Consider the following 24,970-nt stretch of genomic DNA (forward strand, 5'->3'; position numbering starts at 1 on the left):
AAGAAATTACAACTAGACACAAATGATCAAATAAAAATCAACTCCATCTCCCAAGCAGAATGGAAGCAACACTATTCCAAGTGGTATAACCCAGGCACTACGGAATTGGAAGATGAATCTGTGATAACCAAAGATGAAGAAAATATAACAATGGAAGAACTAGAGTTAATATTACAAAAATAAAAACACCGAAAAATCCCAGGCATAGACAATTTGAATGTAGAACTATTTAAATATGGAGGCACCTTACTAAAAAACGCACTACTAAAATTATTTAACATCATATGGCATAAGCAACAGATACCCCAAAGATTGGGAAACAGGAATAGTAATCAATTTACACAAAAAAGCCTCCAGAAATAACCCTAACAATTACAGAGGGATAACACTGCTGTCAACTGCTGCAAAGCTATACTCTAATATACTAAAGAATAAACTTAATAAATACAGTGAACAATTCTTAGAAGAAGAACAATGTGGGTTCAGAAAAGGGAGAAGCACAATAGATGCCATTTTCTCACTACAACAAATTTTGGAGAAAAGAAGAGAATTCAATCTACCAACATTTCTGCTCTTTATTGATTATGAAAAAGCGTATGACAAAGTAAACCGGGAAAAACTTTGGCAGATTCTAGTGAAGAAAATATCCAAACCCAACTCCGGAAAGCGATCCAAAGCCTATATAAAAACTCAAAAGTCTGTATAAAATATTCTAATGGCCAACTATCAGACCCAATTAACACCAATAAAGGAGTGAAACAAGGATGTGGACTATCACCAAATTTGTTTAATATCTACATCAATAAAATTCTTAAAGAATGGAAACAAATAATTAAAAACAGAATACAGTTGAACAACAGAAATAAAATCCAAACTATATTATATGCTGATGATCAAGTTATAATTGCAAAATCCGAAGATGAACTACAGATATAAGCAAATGAACTTAATAAAATAGGTAAAAAGTACGAGATGAAAATCTCCACCTCAAAAACAAAATCAATGGGATTATGTGGAAAACACATACAAAGAGTCAAAATTGTAATTGATGATAAAATAATGGAACAAATATCTGTCTTCACCTATTTGGGAAATTTAATATCAAATGAAGGGAAAGACATCCACACTAAACTACAAAAATATAATAAAATGAATGGAACAATTAAACACCACTTTGGAAAACAAATGACAACTGAAACAAAATTATGACTGCACAACATCACTTCAAAACCAGCCCTCTTCTACAGCTGTGAGACTTGGGTCATAAATAAGAAATATGCACACAAACTAGAAGCAGCACAAATGAGATTTTTAAGACCATTATTAGGCTTTACAAGACTAGACCACCAAAGAAATTTAGATATCCTCGAGAAATTAAAAGTAGATAACATAGTAAATGACATAAAACGGTATCAGGAAAAATGGATCATAGAAAGAATGAACCCAGACCGGATCCTAAAATTAGCCTTTAACTACAAACCTACAGGCAAGAGAGATATTGGTCGACCAAGACAACGATGGCGAGATCAAGACCACCTCCAAGAGCTACAACGGAACAGGTCTTAAAAGACCTAAGCCAGACCAAGTTCATGATGATGATTCTAAAGTATTAAGTTTTGAATTGCTGTTACAATAGAAAACAGGAAATCTAAGGTAATACAAAGCGATTAAATTCATACCTGCCAACAGCCTCCTCTTGCCGAGGCTACCAGAAACTTTATGTGCATACAGGCAGCTGCCAGCAGTTAATTTATAGCAGAGGGATTAACTCCGTTAGTTTCTGAAACAACTTTTGTAGAGTAATCAAAGGCATACACATGTCAAGGGTGGCACTACCATCTTTACAACTATTCAAGTGAAGAGTGGTATGGAACTTGATTGGTGACAATGTTATTTTGAAGTTCTGAATTAAGTGTTTGTTTATAGTTCAAAGCTACTTCCTTTCCTTTCCAAAGTTGTATAAACATCCACAGTCTCACATGAATTGTTTTAGAAAGGTTTGTTATTCTTTTTACATAAATAAAGATGAGAAACACAAAATGCAATATTCACTAAAGATGTCTATTATTCTGGAAGAAGTGGGATACATATGTTTAAAATATGGTGCACTTCACAGAATGACAAATTTGAAAATGGAAGTGAATAATAGTATCTAATATATATATTGATAACAGTTGTTGAGAAAAGAAAAAGGAAAATGGGGAAGACAAAATGGAAAGATGAGAGGAGGTAGTATAGTCACAATTTGAAAAAGTAAAAAGCATTTTTTTTATAGTTATATACAGTAAGTGCTGGTTATAGTGATCACTGGTATTAGAATCAGCTGCTTAAAAGAATGAAATTTCAAAGAATTGATTCAAATCAATAAAATGCAGTACACTTTCATTTATTAGAATCACATCTTCGGTTATAAGAATCAATTCTGAATGCCTCTGTGATATTTTTCTAAAGCACATTTCTAGAGGCCACAACCATAAAACAATAAAAACAATTTGTATTTTCAGTTTACTGGGCAGCTTTTTGTTTGTATAATCTGTTATAAATGGGTAGTTATCACAGCTTTAACAGAAGAAGAAATTGTCCAGTCTGTTTCTGATAATTTCACCAAGGAGGAAACCATGATGAACCTGAACGAATTCCAGTTATAAAAAGGCAAATTTGTGAAGCTGTAACCATCCTGAGGATTTTGTTGGAAGAAACTAATGCAAGTGATCATGAATATAGACTGGTATACAATATCTATAAATAGACTTTGTAGTGATAATTTAAAGCAATCTAAAATAAGTGAATATTTAAAATTATAATCATATTTCAAAGTGTTTTAATTAATATAATGTTTAATTAGTATGTGTATCAATTAAGCTATGTACTTAAGTATAAATTTATTTTTATTTTGCTAACCTGTGGATAATTTCTTCTGATTTTTATGCATCATTTAATGGGTAATAAAGTGTAAATTTGTGCTTTATATCTTTATTTTTATGGCCTGTGGATAAAGGTGCTTCCATAGCCAAGTGGGCAGGAGCAGCAGTGCGTAGCACACGCTTCTTGATTAGACCGGGGTTCGAGCCCGTGAGCCACCAAATACGGAGGATGCGCAAAGGTCAGGGAATGACCACCGCATATCCCCGGAGCAATAATGCCTTAGTTGCTAATGCTCCTAAAAACCAAATAACAACAGCCTGTGGATAATATTTGTCGATTTTTTTCCTATTAGAATCGCCATTTATTAGAATCAAAATTTAATTTGCAAACATGATCACTATAACCGGTGCTTACTGTATACATAGTATATATTATGAGAGCATTCTTGGATTCAGGGGAGGTCCCCATGGACTGGAGATGTGCAAATGTATCCCCAATTCACAAAGGGGGCTCAAAGGGTGACACGAGTAATTACAGACCAGTTAGTTTAACTTCTGTTTCGGGTAAAATAATGGAGTCACTGGTTAAAGATACATTGCAGGATCATCTAGACAAGACTGCAGCAATAATTCAGACACAACATGGGTTTGTTAAGGGAAAGTCTTGTATGACAAATTTGATTGGATATTATGATGTGGTTACACAGGAACTGGATGCAAAAAATAATTTTGCATCCAAGGAAAGCTTTTGACACATGGAAAACTACTGTACAAATTGGAGCAGAATGGTATTAAGAGTAAGGTGCTACAATGGATAAAAGGATGGTTGAGTGGGAGAAGACAGAGGGTGGTAATCAATGGTTGCTGCTCTTCGTGGACTAATGTTATTAGTGGAGTCCCACAGTGTTGGGTCCACTGTTATTTTGTATATTTATCAATGATATTGATGAAGGTATATCAGGCTTAGTGTCGAAGTTTACAGATGATACAAAGGTTGGCAGGGTTGTTAATGACAGTAATGGCAGTGTGCTACTGCAAAGATCTAGAAAATTTGAGCAGATTGACTGAGAAGCAGCAACTGAAGTTTAACACTGACAAATGGAAAGTATTGCCTATGGGTAGAAGTAACCCCAGAGGAATGTACCAACTGTGTGGTACTACACTTAGGGTGGTAGAAAATGAAAAAGACCTGGGAATGATTGTGCAGTTAGATACGAAATTTTCTGAGCAATGCAGACATGCTGCCAGAACAGGTCATGGGGTTTTGTCAGTGAAATACAAGAATTTTGCTAGCAGGGAAAAGGAGGTGATTGTCCCTCTGTATACGGCAATGGTCAGGCCACGCCTTGAGTACTACATACAGGTCTAGAGGTCTCATTTTAGGAAGGATGTAGATTGGCTTGAGCGTGTACAGAGAAGGGCAACAAGATTGGTGAGGGGAATGAAGGGAGCCTCTTACTAAGAGAGGCTTAAGTTCTCCAAATTGCAGCGGCTGGGGACTAGGCACCTGCGAGGTGATCTGATTGAGGTGTATAGGGCCTTGAATGGGTTGAGCATGCTGAATTCTCATGGGATTTTTCTTCTTGTTCAGATTACGAACCTAAGGGGGCACAAATTTAAATTGAGGAAAGACAGCTGTAGAATAGATGTGTGGAAATTTGCCTTTAGCCAGTGGGGGGTTAATTGCTGGAACAAACTTCCATCTGTCATTGTGGAAGTTGGTTGGTAGGTTAAATAAATTTAAGGAGGAACTGGGCAAACATTTAGAGGGAATGGTTGTGTGATTTTTTTTTTTTTTTTTTTTGACTGATGCTACATAAGCTCATATGCTTGCTTTCTTGAATCACATGCCACAATTACTATATATATATAATTTAAGAAAAAAGTCTAAATGTTTTTAAAAGTGTTTGTACACATCAAGCAGAAATATGAGATTATGCACATTTGAGCAGATTTGATATTATATTTTTTGATTTTTGAAAATAAAAGGTATAAAAATTATTTTTTTTATTTAGTTTTTTTATTAAAAAATAATTGCATACAATAATTATTGCAGGCTGTTCAGAAAAGAAGAAATATTATTATTATTCTCCAAGCAAAGTTCAAAAAAATCCAAAGCCTTTTCTAGAAATTTAAAAGAAATTTGTGCACCTGTCAGGCGTAGTGCTATTATTTTTGAACATGTTTGGGTGCCACTACTGCTGGGTTAACAGTATCGTAAATAGTATTTTTTATGCATCATTATATCCTAATTACAGATTAAAAGTAAAATTTTATTCTTTAATTTATTTTCTTAATTTTGGTCAGTGAATAAAAGATTTTTAATGTGTCCTCATTAAATTGTTCCATCTGATTTTTCACTTTTTTTTTTTTCAAACTGGATAAAGTTTTCCAAAAAAACATTTTATCCTGTTGCTGGTTTTATCCTATTTGAAATGGGAAGGTTTTGTATTTTTTGGTGATGCTATTTAAGATTGCTTTCTTGCATCATATGCCTCTGCTAATGCTAATGTACATTACATTGAGAATAAATTGATCCTTATTGAGGAATATGGGTCAATGTAAGATATTTGTACATCAGCTTGGTCAGTGGTTGTATATGTACAGCATTATAAATGGATGACAGAGTTGTCAGTATGTTTAAAAATTGTGTATAGGTAGTAGTGTCATAGTTTCAAGTTCTTCGATATTACTTCACTGTGTTTGATGGGACATATTCTTTTTGGTTAATGGTGAGGCAACTGTTATGTTTCTTGCCATTCTCTTAAAGTAAGGCCCTCATAGCACAACTGTATAATCATTGCTCACCCCTGACCGAGTGGAAAGACCAGAGTTTAAATCTTGGAAACCTTGGATTTTTTCATTCAGCAAACAAGCAGATTGGCATAATATACATGACAGAACTCAATATTTATGATATAATATATGTGGTACGATGTGGTCTGAGTTGTTGATGTGCCAATGAAAACCTACTACCTTAATGTAGGCCTCACATGAGCAATATTATTGTCAGTATTTTGAACGCTGATAGTAATAGTTTTGGGGTAGAATTTTTCTCAGCATGGTCTGGCCTTGTTAACAGGAGAGATTGTTTCTACAGGGATGGGATGTGCTTAAATAGAAAGGGTGCAAGAATATTTGCTGACGCTATCGAGGCAGTGTTGGATGGGTCAGAAAACTGCAGCTTGGGGGAGATTCACAGACTAATTGATTAATGGTAGCCACAGGCAGAGATGAAAGTGATTCTTGCACTGCTTCTATTGGAATGAGCAGCAGCCTGGAAAGCGGGGTACTGGGGATTTCAAGGGCTGCTGGGAGTTATCATGGAACAAGTAAATACAGGAACTCCCCGACTTACATAAGGGTTGTGTTCTGCAGAATGCTATGTAAGTCAGGGAATTTCCCCATGCTTGTGCAGCACTCAGCAACTGTGCTCGCTGAATTGATTGAATCAAAAAAGAAATATTTGACAAACATGTAAATTGAATTACTTATTGTATTTATTCAATTTTTTATCTCATGCGCAGGAAAAATTACAAAAGTTTGCAATTTTTAAAAAAAATTTCAAAATTATAAAATTACAAAAAAAAGAGAGGAGACAGGCATAACGTGAGTAAGTTTTACCTCTCAAACATTGTTGCCAGAATCGACGTCTTCAGCTGATAAGTACACTGCTGCAGAGGTTGAGGGCTGTGGAGATTTAGAAGTCCCTCAACCTTCTAAAGAACATATTAATGGATGACTGGACGGTATCTTTTTTCTTTTCATCGTAAATTTCTTTGTAGCAAGCAGGCGTATCATTCACCCCTCTGTTAACTTTTAAGAATCATTCACTGTCAGGATCCAGCTTCTCAAACCTCACCATTTCACAAAATGCCATTGCCATCTCTCTGGTGATGAAGCATCTTGGCTCCTCATTTGGTTCATCCTGAGCTTCATCAGCATTTTCTTCTTTCACTATCGCTGCCTGCAAGTCAATAAGTTCTTCATTAGATAATTCCTTCTCTTTTCTCTATTAACTCCTCCACATCTTTGGCATGAACCTCCAATTGAAGTAGCTCTGCAACCTTTAAAATCTTATCTGTAACATCTTCATATGATTTGTCTTTTTCAAATCTTTCGAAGCCTTTTGCATGCTGTGGACATATTTTCTTCCATGTGCCATTTAAACAACTTTTAGTAATTTCCACCCAGGCCTTATTAATGTTTAAGATGGCATGGTAAATATTGTAAGATTTCCAAAAGTCTCTTAATGTAAAATTTTTCTCATCGTCTACTGCAGACAATGCCTGAGTAAATGTCGTGTGTAAACAGTATGCTTTTAAATTCGAAATAACACCCTGATCCATAGGTTGGATGAGTGAAGTCGGGTTTTGCGGTAGAAATATGACTCATGTTCAAATTGAAATCATCTAGATGTGTAGGATGTCCAGGAGTATTATCTAATAGAAGCAAAATCTTGAAAGGAACATTGTTGTCTTTACAATATTTTTCAACCTCTGGAATGAAGCAGCATTTAAACCAATCCTCAGAGAGAGAAATTGTTATCCATGCTCTCTGTTTCAATTGGAAATGCGCGGGTAGGGTGGCTTTATTGATGCCCTTAAATGCACAAGGATTTCCAGAATGGTACACAAGCAGTGGTTTTAATCTATAATATCCCGCTGCATTAGCCCCAAGGAAGAGCATCGCCCTATCTTTTGATACCTCGAAACCTGGCATTGTATTTTCCTCTTTGGCAACGTATGTTTGATCCAATACAGAGCAGTCTCATCAATGTTAAAAATTTGCTGCGTTGAATAGCTGCGTTCATCAATAATTTTTTCCAACACATCACAAAATTTCTCTGCACCTGCAGAATTGGCATTGGTGACTTCACCACATACTTTAACGTTGTGGAAACCAGCACGATGCTTGAACCTATTAAACCACTCGTTGCTTGCCACGAACTTGGATTGGGGTTCACCATACTTATCCTTAATACCTTTATAAATACTTGCCATTGTTGAGGCCAAGTTATGTCAAAGATCTGGCTATATTCTTTCCATGTGTATGCCATATCCAAAAATTTCATTACTTCACACAGCATGTCCCCCCACCTTTTCTTACTATTGAATACACCATGAATTGCCAAACAAATAGAGCAAACCAACCTGTGGAAAGATCTAAACCTCCCAAACACTTCGTAGTTCATTTCACAAATATACGTGGTCTCAGTTCTAATCTCAGTGATATCCATTTCCACTTAGTCTGTCAAACCCCCAAGTACTTTTTCTGACAGAATTTGAGTTATTGATTGATTCAACCACTGCTCATCTCAATTGCCCAAATTTTTTGCTGTATGATTCCTTTCGCCTCAAAGGTGATATTTGTGCATACGCCCATTCCGATATTCCCTTTCAGAGACTTGGTAATTTCCTAATTTGGAATTGCCTCTTTTCGATCTTCTCTGGCTTAAAATCTCTCTACCTCATTGTTTCAAATTCATCTGTTGTCGCTACCATTCTCCCAGTTCCACTAATCACTTGGAACTCTTTGACTTCCTCTCTTTGAAACTTGACTTTCTCCAGTCCTACTTTGCAAAAGCCTCATCATCTCGACCAGCTGGATCCACTCCTAACAGTGAAGTAATTTTCCTTGGCGATTTTAATGTTCACAACTCCAGCTGGCTTCTATTTTCTAGTCACACAGACCCAGCTGGTTGAAATGCTGAGGCTTTTGCAATTACTAATGACCTCGCACAGATTGTTCATTTTCTTACCACAATACCATACAATTCTAACCATACAGTCAACACGCTTGATCTTTTTCTCACAAACAACCCTTCTAAGTGCATGGTCGAAGTGAGTGGTCCTTTAGGCACCTCAGATCACAGCTTGGTGATTGTATTTTCTTCAATGGAGCCTTTATCTCATGGCTGTTTCCAACCTCGTGTTGTTTGGCATTACAAGAATGCAAAATGGGATGACCTGCGAGATTTCTTTTCCTTGTTCAGATTATTGTTTCAAAACTTCTGATGTCAACGTTTGCTCAGGTTGTGTCATTGAAATTATTCTTTTAGGAATGGAATCCTTTATTCCACATTCCACCTTAAAATATCATCCTCTATCTAAACCTTGGTTTTCCAATAAATGTGTTAAGGCTTTCTAAGAGAAGAATGTTGCATATCATAATTGGCTTGTTTACAATTCTCCAGTTTTATTTTCTGCCTACAACAGAGCTTGCAGTAATTGTAAAGCAATTATTAATCAGTCCAAACTAGATTTTGAACAGGCTAAGAGTAGAAAACTTGCTTCTTGGCCTCATGGTAACCGAGCATTCTGGTCTCTTGCCAAAGCTATTGGCTGCAACTTTTGCTCATCTCTGCTCCCCCCCTGTCAAAACCAGATGGGTTCTATTGTCACTGAAGTGACAATAGAAAATCTGACCTGCTAGCATCCCATTTTTCTTCCAACTCCTGTATTAATGATCTTGGTAAAACATCTCCCACTATTCCCAGCATGCTCCATTCAATGCCTCATGTGGTCTTCCATCAAAGGGATTTTGGCGAATCTGAATGCTAAGAAACCTCCAGGTCCCGATGGTATATCTCCACTTATTCTCAAAACCTGTGCTCCTGAATTTACTTCTGTTCTTTGCCACCTTTTTTTTCACTTTCTTATTCTAAAGATGTTTTTCCTTCTGCTTGGATATTTGCTCATATCCAGCCAGTTCCTAAAATGGTGACAAATCCCTCCCATCCAATTATCGGACCATTGCAATTACTTCTATTCTTTCTAAAGTAATGGAGAAATCAATTAACCGCCAACTCTTAAACTATATAGAAACCTTCTGTCTGATCAACAATCGCCATTATGGATTCCGTCAGTGTCGGTCCACTGGTGATATTCTGGTTTACATTACCCATTTATGAACAAATTCAATGGAAAATTTCGGTGTTGTTTGGCATAAAGGTCTTCTAAACAAGCTTCCATCTTATGGATTGCCAACTGTTTTTTTGTAATTGGTTATCCAGTTTTCTCTCTGACCAGTCACTGAGGGTGATGGTAGATGGCTCTTTGTCTTCTAGCTTCTCCACTAATGCTGGTATCCCCCAAGATTCAGTTCTTTTCCTCTTGTATATTAATGACCTTCTTCCATTGACTGGAATTCCTATCCATAGTTTTGCTGATGATAGCACATTGCATTCCTCTTTCCAGTTTGAGAAACCTTGCCCTGCTCAAGGAGCTTCAACTTCTCGAATATCCGCTACCAATTCCTTAAATGCCGATCTCTATGTAATTCTCCAGTGGGGCAAAAACAACTTAGTTGATTTCAATCCTTCTAAAACTCAGTTCTGTCTTATATCTCGCAAAAAGGATTCTTCTGCTTGTATGCTTATCTTTGGTGACACTCCGATTTCTAGGCAAGATGATATATCTCTTTTGGGGATTACCCTGATTTCTAATCACTCTTGGCACAAGCACATTAGAAATATTGCTTCCTTTGCATCTAAAACACTTGGTTTTTCTATTGCTCTTGGCCTTACTTTTCTTCCAAGCAGCTGTTCACTCTGTACAAATCACAAATCCACCCTACCATGGAATATTGTTCCCACATCTGGGGCGGTGCCCCCAAAACCATTCTCAGGCCTCTAGATTCCGTTCAGAAGAGAGCAGTTAGGTTAATTAATGACTCATCTCTAACAGAGTATCTCTACTCTCTGTCTCATAGATGTACTGTTTCTGCTACATGCCTTTTCTTTAGATACTTCCATGGGCACTGTTCTTCTGAATTGGCTTCTGTAATTCCCACTGTTTCCCTTTCAAAACAGTCCGAACACTTGCCGCCACCAGCCAACATGGCGCCTTCGTAGCCAGGTGGGAAGGAGCAGCAGTGCATAGCACACTCTTCTTGATTAGACCGGGGTTCGAGCCCGTGACCACCAAATACGTAGGATGCGGAAAGGTCAGGGAATGACCACCGCATATTCCCGGAGCAATATGGTCTTAGTTGCTGATGCTCCTAAAAACCAAATAACAAACAAACAAAACGAGCCAACATCCATTTACTGTCCAACTTCAAACTCACAGAACCAACTTTTCATCTTCCTCGTTTATTCATTCAACTGCCGTTTTCTGGAACTACCTTCCTTCATACATATTTCCTGAAAATTACAGTGTACAGAAGTTCAAGTCTAATGTCACCAAATATCTTCTTTTGTCTTCTCAACCTCCAACCCTTGCACAGTACTAAGTACTATAGGTTATAATGCCTCTTGTGTTTGGGGTTTTCATATATTAAAAAAAAAAAAAAATTCCACTCAACATCTAGAAAGTTAAAATCACACAATTTGCTGGCCCACTCTGTATTCCTGTATAACTGTTTGGTTTACTCATCACAGTTATTAGCACACTTATATTTAACACACTTCTATTCTCGTTTTTGTATTTCCAAATGGACTCAAAATTGCACTCGTCGTCCAAGTCAACTGGATGTTACTTTCTTAGATTTAATATTCTTCTTAACTAAGAGCAGAACCCCTCCACCTCTCCTGTCCTTCCTGTATACATTGTACTCCCCATATTCATATTTAGCATCACTTATGATGCTAAATATGAATATGAGTTACAACATGTTTCCTATTTCTACAAAATTTGCATTTGATGACTTAAAGAGTACTTCAAATTCATAAAATTTATTTACAATGCGCATAACATTAGTGTACATGTAAGTATACATGCATGTGTTCTTACTCTTAGCTACCCTAACACAGACCATGTATTCATTTGTTCCATGATGTCCCACAGCTGAGCCTGAAATCCTAGATACCTTGCTTTCCAGGCTGCTACATGTAACAATAGTAGCAATGGAAGAATCACTTTCACCTCTGCCTGCAGTTCTTGTTAAACTATTAGTCTGTATTCCCCCCCCCCCAAGCTAGCAGTTTTCCGACCCACTTATCACTGCCTCAATAGCATTAGCAAATATTCTTGCACACCTTCTATTTAATTTTCCCATCCCAATGAAAAGTCTCTCCTATTAACAAGCACAAACCACGCTGAGAAAAATTCTACCCCATGAGCCTTTCACATTCTTTCCAGGGCAGAATTGATTGATAAGGCTCTCAATGTATATTCCCTCCTATTGTGTCTGAGCATAATTGCTGACATTTTCAAATTCAGTCGAAACTTGTGACTTTTTTCCAACATTGCCCTGTACTTGTTAGGTAAGTTCTCAGATCTTTTGTTCTTAATGTCATTAGTGCCAACTTGTACAACAATATCACATTTTGTGCCATTAAAAGATGGCCACAAAAGGTGATATCTGTTCTACAATGTCATCTACTTCTGCCCCTGGAAGATGTACCGTGGTCCTTTTTCCACCTGTCCTTCTTGCACAACATATTTACCATTTCTGTGACAATAGAGTCACTAACAATAACTAGCTCCTGTGGGACCAGTTCATTCTGCTTTGAAGATTGCTGCTGTGTTGGCTGATGCACAAGGGTGAGCTCTGGCATTGAGTTGGGCAGCTGAGAGCATGATGGGTCCCCATTTTAATTTCTTCAAGGGCATCTACCCAACTCTTCAAACTCTTATAAAAGCCCATCAGAATGCTGAGTTGGTGCCTAATTTCTTTACATTCTCTGCACCTAACGTACACACACACACACACAAAGACATTCTCCTTGGCTGAATCATGTTCTGTTCTAGAAAGGTCTGCAAACATTTCACAAGTTGTATATTTTTTAGGCTGTGATGCATTGGGGAATTACCCCCTTCTGTTCTCCCCCGAGCCACTGCACTCCCGCTGCTTTGTGCCCATTGCTTTTCTGCTCTTGTCTGGGACATGATTTTAAATACAATTTAATTGATTAACAATGAAACTTAATAAGATTAATACATAATATAGTAATAGAGGCATGTGATGCAAGAAAGCAAGCATATGAGCTTATGTAGAATCAGCCAAAAAAAAAAAAAAAAATTCACACAACCATTTCCTCTAAATGTTTGTCCAGTTTCTTCTTGAATTTATTTAAGCTATCAACTTCCACAATGACAGATGAAAGTTTGTTCCAGCATTTAACCACCTGCTGGCTAAAGGCAAATTTTGGCATATCTATTCTACAACTGTCTTTCCTCAATTTGAATTTATACCCCCTTAAGTTCGTATTTTCAGCGAGTGGAAGAATCCTATCAGAATTCAGCATGCTCAACCCATTCAAGGCCTTATACACCTCAACCAGATCATCTCACAGGTGCCTAGTTTCCAGCCACTGCAATTTGCAGAACTTAAGCCTCTCTAAATTAACTGATTTAGAGGGGCTGTAAATTAATTTACAATACTATACTAAGCTAATAATTCCTAAATGCAGTGACACGTATCACTGCATTTAGGAGTCTATTTTAGAATGTATCTAGTTTTACGTTATTCCTTACAATATCAAATTCAAGATATATATTACACTATACTTTAACGATTGCAATGTTTAATTAGTTATATCCTTGCTAACAGATTCTATTGTTGACATTCGTGGGGAGCAGACATGCCTATTGGAGCACTTCATAGCAACAGCAAAGAAGTATTGATAAGAGTGGATTAGAGCAGGATTTCAAGGGTTATTAAATATATTATAGAGTTTATTTTGATAAGTTTTTTTCCCTATAATAGTTTGATTTTTTTAAATATTATTAATATAAATATAATTTTTTGAAAATTTCTTTTATTAATAATTAGTAAATTTTATAAAGGTTATTACAAGATCTACCTTGAACACTTCTTCAGAGGGTACCATGACTCACGAAGAAATAGCCGATGCTGATTTCAGTGTCAGTCATGATTTTATCCTTTGCAGAACCTGTGGCATGTATTCCAAGGGTGACCTAGTGGATAATCCTAGCTCACTTGGAGATTCTTTTCTTTGTCACCATTGTAAGGAGTGCACCGATCTTAAGTTAAAATTTGGTTCATTGCTAGAACAATTTGATTTACTGAAAAAAGGAATGCTTGTCCTTGAGTATAATGTAACTGGGAGCTCGTCACATACTCAAAACACTAGTAACCTACCAAGTGATTCACAACCCAGAACAGAATAACCAAGTGCAAACTACTCTGGTTCAAAAAGACTTAGTTTTATTAGGAGACTCCATTATCAGTGAAATGGGAAATATTTTTTGTAATAAAGCTAGGTGGACTAGAACCAGGGCATGTCTTCTGGGAGCAACTGTTAATGATGTCACCAAAAGACTAGGACTAATGACATTAAGCATACACAATCTGACAATTTGTTAGAGAAATATAGGACCATGCTGAAGAAATGTAGCGAGTTAGGTCACAATGTCTGTGTTTGCAATTTTGCCCAGGCACGATAGGAGGGATTATATGCTTAAAGCCTTGTGGATTAACTCAAGACTTGAAGGACTCTGCAAGGCTTTTGGGGGAAATTTCTATCAGCTTGGCCCACATTTCTAGGTAGAAGGAATCTGTTTTGTAGAGATGGGATACATTTAAACAAAGGGTGTGCAAGAGTTTTTGCCAATATTATTAAAGGTTCAGGGAAACTGCTAGTTTGGGGGGGAAAGGGTAATATAGATATGTGTTTATCTGATAATATTGGTTGAAGTAACGCTTGTACATACCTCAAGAGTTCTTGTTTATTAATGCAACAGAACATATTAGCAAGATGTTTTGAAGGCAGAAACGTTTCAAATGAGTGGGCAACTAATGCCAGGGAAGTGAGCTCAAATAACTTTAAGGGGTGTGTCAGGGTAGTTAACTATATGCGAACACTAAGTCTTAATTGTTTACACAGTAATGTCAGATGTGTCATCAATAAAATGAATGAATTTGAACTGCTGGTTAGGACAAGTAAAGCTGACATAATAAGGTTTACGGAAACGTGGTGCCACCAGGAAATAGGGGATGATGAGTTTCAGTACAGTGTGTATAATGTATTTAGGAAGGATAGGGAAGATAGAAGGGGTAGAAGAGGTCATGCTTCTTATCAAAAACAGCCTGAGCGCGACAAAAGCTTTCCCAGATTCAGACGTTTTGCATGCTAGTATAGAATCTGTATGGTGTGAGATAGTTTGAAGCAAAGGTATAATGAGAGTGGGAGTAATCTACAGGCCAGGTGATTGTGAAGATTATGATGAGAGCCTCTACATGCAAATAGAATGGGCAAGTAAGTGTGAATGTCTTATTATGGATGATTTTAATTTGCATCTAATTGATTGGAGAAAATAGGAAGGAAACTTCACGTGGGGGACAAAATTTTTAAATCAACTAGATGATTGCTATTTGTATACATGTCGAGAAAAGAATAATCCAGACCTCATCATCACCCTTGAACCAGATGACATAATAGGGCTGACAGTACAGGAACCAGTAGCAGGAAGTGATCAGGGAGTTGTATGGTGGATGATGAAGAGAGAGAGGTAGCAGTAGTTAAAGGCAAAGGAATGGGTTATAATATCAGGAAAGGAAATTACGACAGATTGAGATGCTACATAGCCTTTATTAACTGGGTAGATATCTTACAGAGAGTGAATATAATTGAATTATGGTATACCTTTAAAACATTAATCATAGAAGCGTTGAATGCTTATATACCATTAAAAAAATACTCCGTGAGGAGGATTCCAAGTTGGATGAATAATGTATAAATGTAATGTACAAGTTAGTGCATTTGCATAATTTCTGTACATAGCCAACTACATAAGTAGTTATAAATTGGCATCATTAAGTTTATCTCATATTGTCAACACCTTCACAATGAGTTGCCATGGTATTGCACTACCTCGAATAAGTAACGCTTCACCATAGGAGAAGACTATTGTTACTTATTATCAGCTGATACCATCACCCATACAGCACCATTTTGGAGCTTATTGGCTCCTCATCAGTGGGTGGGCAGGTACTCTGGTGTTGCAATGATGACAACCCAGTTACAAAGTATAAATCCCCAATATGAGAGATGCCTGATGGTGTGGAGTAATTTAGATTACGGTATTGTTTAAGGCTAAACCCTCAGGTTACATAAATAGTTTAACTAATGTAAAAGTTAGTGCATTTGCACTAACTTGTACATTAGTAAACTTGTAATTTGTAAATTTGCACTGATCAGGATCTACCAACTACATAAGTAATTATAAATTGGCATCATTAAGTATATCTCATATTGTGAACACCTTTGCAACACCAGGGTACCTGCCCACCCACTGATGAGGAGCCAATAAGCTCCGAAACGGTGCTGTATGGGTGATGGTATCCGCTGAGAATAAGTAACAATAGTCTTCCTATGGTGAAGCATTACTTATTCGAGGTAGTGCAATACCATGGCAACTCATTGCGAAGGTGTTCACAATATGAGATATACTTAATGATGCCAATTTATAACTACATATGTAGTTGGCTATGTACAGAAATGATGCAAATGCACTAACTTGTACATTAGTTAAACTATTTACATAACCTGAGGCTTTAGCTCTAAACTATACTGTATAAATGTAATTAATTGTAAACCACTGTCTTGATATATGAAACTGATAGTGTCATAAGGACAGCATTAAAGGAATGCAAGTATTCACGGCTATCTATTTACTTGTTTAATTTTATTAAATTTTTATCTTATTTACTTTATTATCAACTGATTTAAAAAATTATTTAAACTGCTAAAATTAGTCTATACCAGATGTTTACTAATAGCTGTATGTAGACTAATTCAGGATCTACTATGCATATAAGTACTAAAGGCTAAATATTAACAATTAAGGATTTTAATTAAATTAAGAATCTGTCATCTTCACAATTACTGAAGAAGTGGTACAGGAAACACTGCAAAACATTTGAGAATAATGCCTAATTCTTTAAGAAATTAAAGGCAGATTACACTCCACACAGATTGAAGTGCTCATTATTTCACCAATTTCCATTTCTTGATATATCTGTGTGCCATGCTGCTAAAAGAATATTTAACATCAAGAGCATAGAAAAATGAAACTGGCATAGTTAGAATGGTAGTGATGGCTGATTACTGTTTTTTTTTTTTTTTGGTAGTTGTTGGCGCATCGGCTTCTGTGGCCATAGTGCACCTCCCAAGGTTTTTGCAGTACTTTGATCCAAGCCCGAGGCGGGAATCGAACCCGCGACCTTTGAGTTGCCAGGCAGGCACTTTACCCACCTGGCTAGCCCGGTCGGCCGTGATTACTGTTGGTGCACCTTATAAACTTCAAAGTGGAAATTCACACACATATCAAAATAAATGCCATTGATTTAGTGCTCTTGGTCCATTACTGTTTGTTCTGACAAACTTGTATGTCATCACTAGCCTCTATGGAAATTGTCCATTGCTATTTATGAGAGAAGTGTTCTTTTTCTGATGATTAGAGGTCTTTATTGTTGATTTATTTCATTGGTAGAGCAAAACCAAGAACAGATTTATAACATCACAAAATTGTCCAAGTTTAACTGTTTCAATAAAAGCAATTTTTCTTATATATGTGGCTTTGAAGTATGCGCTAGTAAGTGGCTTTATATGTGGCTTTGAAGTAAGTATGCACACCTTTTTACTGCCACCAAGACCAGAGTTTTAAATGTAAAACAAGATGAAGAAAACTGTATTCATAGCTGAGGTGAATTCAAAGAGATAAAGTTGCTTTCCCTGCCATGAGCATATCTGTGAAATTTTATGATTTATTTCCAAAATTAACACGAAATATCTTTTTATGATTTTATCAATAGGCATACTTTTTTGCTATATATTATATCCTTTGCCTTCTTGTTATATGTCCTTTCTGAATTAGTACTCTTGCTAATGTGTAATGCATTTTATTTTCATTATACATATTGACATTATCTGAATTTTTTTTTATTTATTTATTTTTTTTCTCTCTCTCTTTCCAGAATATGAGAAGCGGAAAAGAAAATATTTCTCATTGCTTTTGATATTTGTAAACCTTGAAGATTACTTTGATTGGGTGCTATGTACTTTTATTACTCTGAAAAGCAGAATCCCAAGAAATCTTCAGGCACACTTAATTTGAGTGTTTTCACACAAGTCCTGTACATATTGATTAGTTGAATGATGGGAAAAAAGAACAGACTGTCCAGCATTCTCTGTTTATCATTTCCAGTAATACTTCCTGTTCTTTTCTTATCACTACCGTGCAGGATATTATCAGGTAACTTCACTCAAAAGTAATACTGCAAAGGCTAACATTGGTTTTTATATGATAATTAATTATTGATGTCTGTTTCTTTAATAATTTGTAAAGTATCTTGCTGCTGTTGTTAACTGCACATAATTATTTGTTTTCAAATATTGCCCTGTATGTAGCTTTGGCAATATGGCTAGTTATTGTGGATTATTAATAAGTTTACTTAAGCTGAGCTTATATTACTTACATTGAAATTTATTAAGTGTGGCAAACAACAGGTGAAGAGGCATAAATATTGTGTGTATATGTTTCAGCAGTGAAAACAAATCTTTGAATTAAAGTATGGCTTTTAGAAATTATTTATTGATTTTTATAATTTCATAATTATTTCTTGCCATCTTTTGTGAGTATTGTGAGTTTTAAAAAAAAAAAAAAAATCGTATTCTCTTTTTAGTTTTAATATACTCTCATTGTTCAGAAATAAAATGTCCTGTTTATACTTCTACATGGCTACCATGTATCAGAGGAGCTTATAACTAGCTGTGACAGGCATATTATCATTAACTGTATGTGTCAGTCATGTTGATTTTGAACCATGGTCAACTGAGATCTGTATTCTACTGTTCTTCTAAATTGAACACTCAATTGATGCACCGTAAACAACAACAGCAGTGTGCGTTCTGTTATATTTCATGGGTATTCAATTAAAATAATACCTCAGCGGTTAAAAATATCTTGCTATACTTAAGAAGTATTTACCAAAACTTCACGTGGTGAGCAGTCATGAAGTAAGATTTGTGTGGCAGTACTTAATGGGGGATGAGTGTACATAGGAAATAGATTAACCTACTCATATCAACCTGAAATTTGGTTTAAAGTTTTTGAAATGTGAACTGAAAATTTGGTTTCAGTCCAACATTTCTTTCTCAGATAATGTTCAAACATCCAAAATGCTTTCATTTACACATAGATTTTTTGCAGGGTAAAAAGTAGTCAAGAAATAACGTTGGATCTAAAACCTTCTCAGAGACTTGCAGATAATGTACTGCAAAATTTCTTGTTAATTTCAACTTCTCCTTCCATAGTAATGTTTGAATATCTGAAACTTCTTTTATATTTATGATATGTATAGACAGCCCACGATATGTATTAAAAAAAAAAAAAAAAAATGCTGAATTTTATTGATCCAGGCCATCCATTAGGAGTCAAGTTGTTTACCTGTGGACAAATGGCTTGTCAGATTGATGTGGTAAAAACATTTGAAAATATGCCTAAAAGAGCGAATTATGCTTTCATAATTCACTCTATATAATTCACTCTGTAAAAATAACATTTACCTTGCATCAAAAATTATAAAATAGCTAAAGCTATTTTCAGACCTATGCACCAACAGCCGACAAAGGTGAAGAGGAGATTGAGATATTTTATGAACAAATTGAATCGATGCTACAACTATCCAAGAATGGAGACATCACAGTGATTATGGGTGATTTTAATTCCAAAGTTAGTGCAGGTAGAGAGATTGTGGGCAAATTTGAACTTGACAAGAGAAATGACTGTGGAGACAGGCTAGTAGAGTTTGCACAAAGACTTGAATGGTTGTAATGAATACCTTCTTCCATCTGCCACTGTACAGACTTTATACATGGAAATCTCCAGGTGATGGAGAAAACAATATTGCTAGGAATCAAATTGATTGTTTTGATCAACCATCATTTCAAAAATGGCATGAAGCATTTAAGAACATATCCAGGTGTTGACATAGGTTCTGACCATAACCCATTAATCAGTGAAAAAGGAGGGTAAACAACGGATTGGGCTACAAAAATTGGAGAACAAAGATATTAAAAAGGAGATTGAAGACTCCTTAGTGAAGCAACTGAATTATAGCCTCCCAGAAGATATAATTGAAAGATGGAGATCAATTAAAGGTGCTGTGCTTAAAGTGGCAGATAATCATCTGAAAGGTGAACCTTTAAAAGTAAAACAGAAGTGGATAACAAATGATATACTAGAACTGATGGAAAAGAGAAGGTAGAACAAAAACCCAACAGAATACAAAAAAATTAGAACAAAAATGAAGAAGAAAATAAAAGAAGCAAAAGAAAACTGGATGAGGTCCAGATGTGAAGAAATTGAGAAACTGGAATCCTTACATAACCAATTCAACAAGCATAAAGTCTTGAAAGAGGCATTAGGACTACACTATAAAACTAGTAAGGGAATACTAGTTTTATAGTGTTCAAATGCTAAAAAAGAATGGAAAGATTGCAGTTTAAATTGGAGAAAAATTTGAGTGCTGGTAAGAATATATCAGAGAACTGTTTGATGACAATAGAAATGAAAAGTTTGACAGATCAGAAAATGTGGAAGGACTGTGTATCATAGAGTAAGAAGTGATCTTAGTTGTTAAATATGTTAAACCCAAAAAGGCAAGTGGTCCTGACGAAATTCCAACAGAACCATTGAAAATAATAAAGATGGAGGTGTTGGTTTGCTCAAAAAGGTTTGACACTGGAGAAATTCCCAGAGAATGGTTAAGATCATTGTTCATGCCCATACTGAAATGTGCAAATAGTTTTTCTCAATTTAGAACAATTAGTTTGATGAGCCATGCATTGAAGATACTTCTAAGGATTATACACAACTGAATTTTTAAAAGATGTGATGAAACACTTAGTGATTCTCAATTTGGCTTCCAACAAGGACTGGGTACCAGGGAAGCCTTGTTTGCAGTTCAGACTATAATAGAAAGTTGTCGAGATGTGAACCAAGAGGTATTCATCTGCTTCTTGGATTATGAAAAAGCCTTTGATCGGGTAAGATAGTACAGACTGTTTCAAATCTTAGAGAAGATTGGAATTGATAGCAAAGACATCAGAATAATGACAAATTTGGGGACAATCAGCAAAGGTATGCATAGAGGGAGAAGAATCAGAAGAGATAAAAATTAAAAGAAAAGTTTGTCAAGGTTGTATTTTATCACTTATATTCTTCAACGTATATTGTTATGAGATACACATAAATAGAAAGGGTGCAAGGATATTTGCTGATGCTATTGAGGCAATGTTAGGTGAGTCAGAAAACTGCTAGCTTGGAAGGATTCACAGACTAAAAGATTAACATGGCTGCAGGCAGAGGTGAAAGTTTTTCTTGCACTGCTTCTATTAGAATGAGCAGCAGCCTGGAAAGCAAAGTGCTGGGGATTTCCAGGACTGCTGGGAGTCAGTGTAACAAGTAAATTCATGGGCTGTGTTAGGGTAGCTAAGAGTAGGAACATGTATATATATACTTGCATATACACAAATGCTAGAAGTATAATTAATAAATTTGATGAGTTTGAAGTGTTGGTCAAGACATCAAAGACAGATATTGTTGGGATATCAGAGACTTGGTGTCACACAGATATTAATCGGTGCAGAATAAGCAGTGCAGAATTGGAATTTGGGGAGTACAATATGTACAGAAAGGATAGCCAGGACAGAAAGGGAGGAGGCATTATGCTGTTAGTTAAGAAACACGTAAAACCTAAGGAAGTACATCCAGTTGATATTGGTGGACAATGCAACGTTGAGTCAGTGTGGTGACATAAGCACTGGGAAAGGCAAAATGAGAGTAGGTGTGTGTTAAAGGCCTAATGACTCTGATGAGTATAATGAACAATTGTGCAGAGAAATAGTGGGCTCATGGCAGAGAAGAAAAGTGCATGGGATGTATATAAATTATGAGGAGACATAGAAGCCTACAACAGATATAAGCTAGTCTGTAATCAAGTTACAAAGAAGGTTAGGCAGGCAAAAGCAGATTACGAGAAATATGTGGCAAAAGATGCAAAGAAAAACAGCAAAGAGTTCTTTACTTATGTAAACTCTAGAAGGAAGAGAATGAATCAGATTGGTCCACTTAACATAGATGATTCGATTATTGATTTTTGGGTTTTTATTGGTGTTTTTTTTTTTTTTTTTTTTTTTGGCTGATGCTTCATAAGTTTGCTTTTTTGTATAGTATGCCTCAACTAATGCTAACATGTATGCTGAAGAAATTTCTACAGAAACTTTAGAGGGATGTACAGAAGGAATAAAGATTAATGGCAATACAATAAATATGATCAGATATGCAGATGATAATACAGTGAAACTTCTCCTAACGGACACCTCTCGTTAACGGACATTTTCAAATTCCCCAACTCACCTCCATTGGTTTTAACGTGTTTGCAGCTTCTGTCTAGCGGACATTCTCTGTAACGGATGCGGACAGGCAATCTGCACTGTTTTGTTTAGATTAGCACTTAATTTGATCTCCCCATAACGGACAGTGGGCGAGCTCACGACCCTTTTTCTAGGAACGTTTCTTCCACGTATTGCCTCAATCGTGTGTTTATTTTCTATTTCCGATTCTCTGAATTTTATCAAGGTTTACGTCGCGGTTCTAAACCCTTTTTCAAGAATTTTAAGGCACGTGTAAAACTTCTGATGAATTCGGTGTGTGCAGGGGGGGGGGAATATGGTCGGCCTTTCATCTTTTCAGTTTCAGTTTTCAGTTTTGTTCAGTGTCATTTGAAGTGCACAATGTCTTCTCGTAAACATTTAACTTTAAAAGATAAAGTCGAACTCATTAATGCGTATGATCGGCAAAAAAATAGTGTTCGCAATCTCGCTGCAAAATTCTAAATCGGGAAGAGGCAGGTAAGCGACATCTTAAAGAAAAAAAATGAACTGCTCAAACAATTTTGGCAACACGTAAATGATCAGGTTCAAAAATCATTCCCGAAAACTGTTGGACTTCAAATTTGTCGCGCATGTGCTAAAAAAATTCCCATTAATGGGCCTATTATTAGGGAAAAGCCTTCGGAGGTTGCGAAATCTATGGGAGTAAATGAGTTCAAAGCTTCTGTGGGATGGCTAGACAAGTTCAAAACTCGGCATAAAATTTCTTGGAAAACCGTAAGTGGTGAAGGTGGATCTGTTGATACTGGGGTTGTAACAGAGTGGACCGTCAAATTGGAAGATTTATGTCATGATTTTGAAGCTAAGGATATTTGCAACTGCGACGATACAGGGTTGTTTTTTTAAAGCTCTTCCTGAAAAAACAATGTGTCTTAAAACAAAAAGTGCCAGGGCGGAAAAATTTCTAAGTAACGCTTGACTGTACTATTGTGTACAAATATGCTGGGAGACTTTGAACAACTTCTTGTTATAGGAAACCCACAAAATCCTCGTTGTTTCAAGGGCATAAAGTTGAATCTTTTGGACGTTGACTGGAAGTCTAATAAAAAAGCGTGGATGACACGAGATATCATGAGCGAATGGATAAGTCACTTTAACCAAAACACGATTCGTCAAAACAGAAAAATTATTCTTTTCATGGATAAGGCTGCATCTCACCCGCACATTGAATTGTCCAACATTCAAATCATTTTTCTGCCACCAAACACATCTGCAGAGTGTCAGCCCTTGGATCAAGGGATAACAAAAAATTTTAAACTTCACTACAGAAAACGTGTTTTAAGACATCTCGTTGCAAACATGAACGATGTAACATGTGCGAGTGACCTTGCAAAGAAAATCAGCATCCTAGGTACAATTCAATGGATTTCCTCTTCAGTAAACGCAATTAGAAAACAAACTGTCGTGAACTGTTTTGTAAAGTCTGGCTTCTCAAACGCAAAAATTGAAGTTGTGAACAGCAATGTGGAGCACCAAGAAGAACAAGAACTTCAACATCTATTGATAATGTACGATACTTCCGCTACAAGTGACCCTGGCTACAAAGATATAGACTCAAACCTCACTACAGAAGATGGTGCTCTAGATATCAACGACATTATCATCGATATTTTTCAAGAAGTTCCTCATGAGGATGAAGAAATGGAAGGAGGTCATTCTGTCGAAGAACATATTAACGACGAACCACCGATGAAAATAGAAGAAGCGCTCATACAAATCAATCGTTTAAAAATGTTTTTCGCCGCTGAAGAAGATACTGAAGGACTTTCGATGGTTTCTTCACTCCAAACAAATGTTGAAAACAAAATTATCAGCCGGAAGAAGATGCAGAAGAAAATAAGTGATTACTGTATGTATTTTTCTTAAGATAAAGTCATAATATGCATAGCACAATTGTATGTATATTATTTACAAAAATATTGTGCAAAATCTGTATATAATTTAATTTAATTTTACATTAAACGTTTAACGATTTTTCTTTATCTCTTGTGTATGTAATTGTATATTATTTACAAAAATATTGTTCAAAATCTGTATATATTTTAATTTAATTTTACATTAAACGTTTAACGATTTTTCTTTCTTTCTCTTTTTTTTTTTCTCCCTCAGACTTCTTGTTAGCGGACACTTCTCTCCAACGGACACATTTTCGTTCCCCATGGCTGTCCGTTAAAGGGAAGTTTCACTGTATATTGCTAGCCATCTCTTAGAATGATTTATATGCATTAACGGATAGAATTAATAGAAGTGAAAATTTTGTTCTGAATTTAAACATCAAGAAAACAAAACTTATGGTGATCTAAGAAAGAAATGCAAACAAAAATTACAAACAATAATGAAGAAATTGAAAGGGTTAAAAGTTATCACTAGCTTGGATGTATGCTGAGTGAGAACTGGGACTGTTCTATTGAATTATGCACAAGAATTGAACAAGCATGTGCAGCCTTCCTTAAAATGATGAATCTTCTATGCCTCAGTGATCTTACGCTTCCTTTAATAACGAGAATATTGAGATGTTTTGTCTTTTCTGTCCTCCTTTATGGAGCTGAGGCCAGGACACTGACAAAGAAGATGCAGAATAAGTTAAATGCTTTTGAGATGTGATGTTACAGATGAATGATAAGAGTGTCACAGATTGATAAGATAAAGAATGACGAGATCAAGACATGAATGAAGAAAAAGACAGAAATAACTAACACCATTAAGGAGAGGAAACTAAAATATGTAGGACATTTGATAA

The 24,970-nt window shown here is 36.0% G+C and overlaps 1 protein-coding gene across 1 annotated transcript in view; it reads left to right on the plus strand.

The window, feature by feature from the left end:
* The window catches only part of LOC150077254 (dyslexia-associated protein KIAA0319), a 281,532-nt gene that overhangs the window by 21,723 nt on the left and 234,839 nt on the right, over positions 1–24,970 (plus strand). The window contains exons 3-4 of the mRNA XM_090386205.1: positions 13,362–13,464; positions 17,751–18,028. Coding sequence (XP_090242331.1) covers positions 17,929–18,028 — 100 coding nt within the window. The 5' untranslated portion in view covers positions 13,362–13,464; positions 17,751–17,928. The remainder of the gene's footprint in view (positions 1–13,361; positions 13,465–17,750; positions 18,029–24,970) is intronic.

This window comes from Mastigoproctus giganteus, chromosome 12 (assembly GCF_048544385.1).
Source record: "Mastigoproctus giganteus isolate SK-2022 chromosome 12, ASM4854438v1, whole genome shotgun sequence".
NCBI lineage: Eukaryota > Metazoa > Arthropoda > Arachnida > Uropygi > Thelyphonidae > Mastigoproctus > Mastigoproctus giganteus.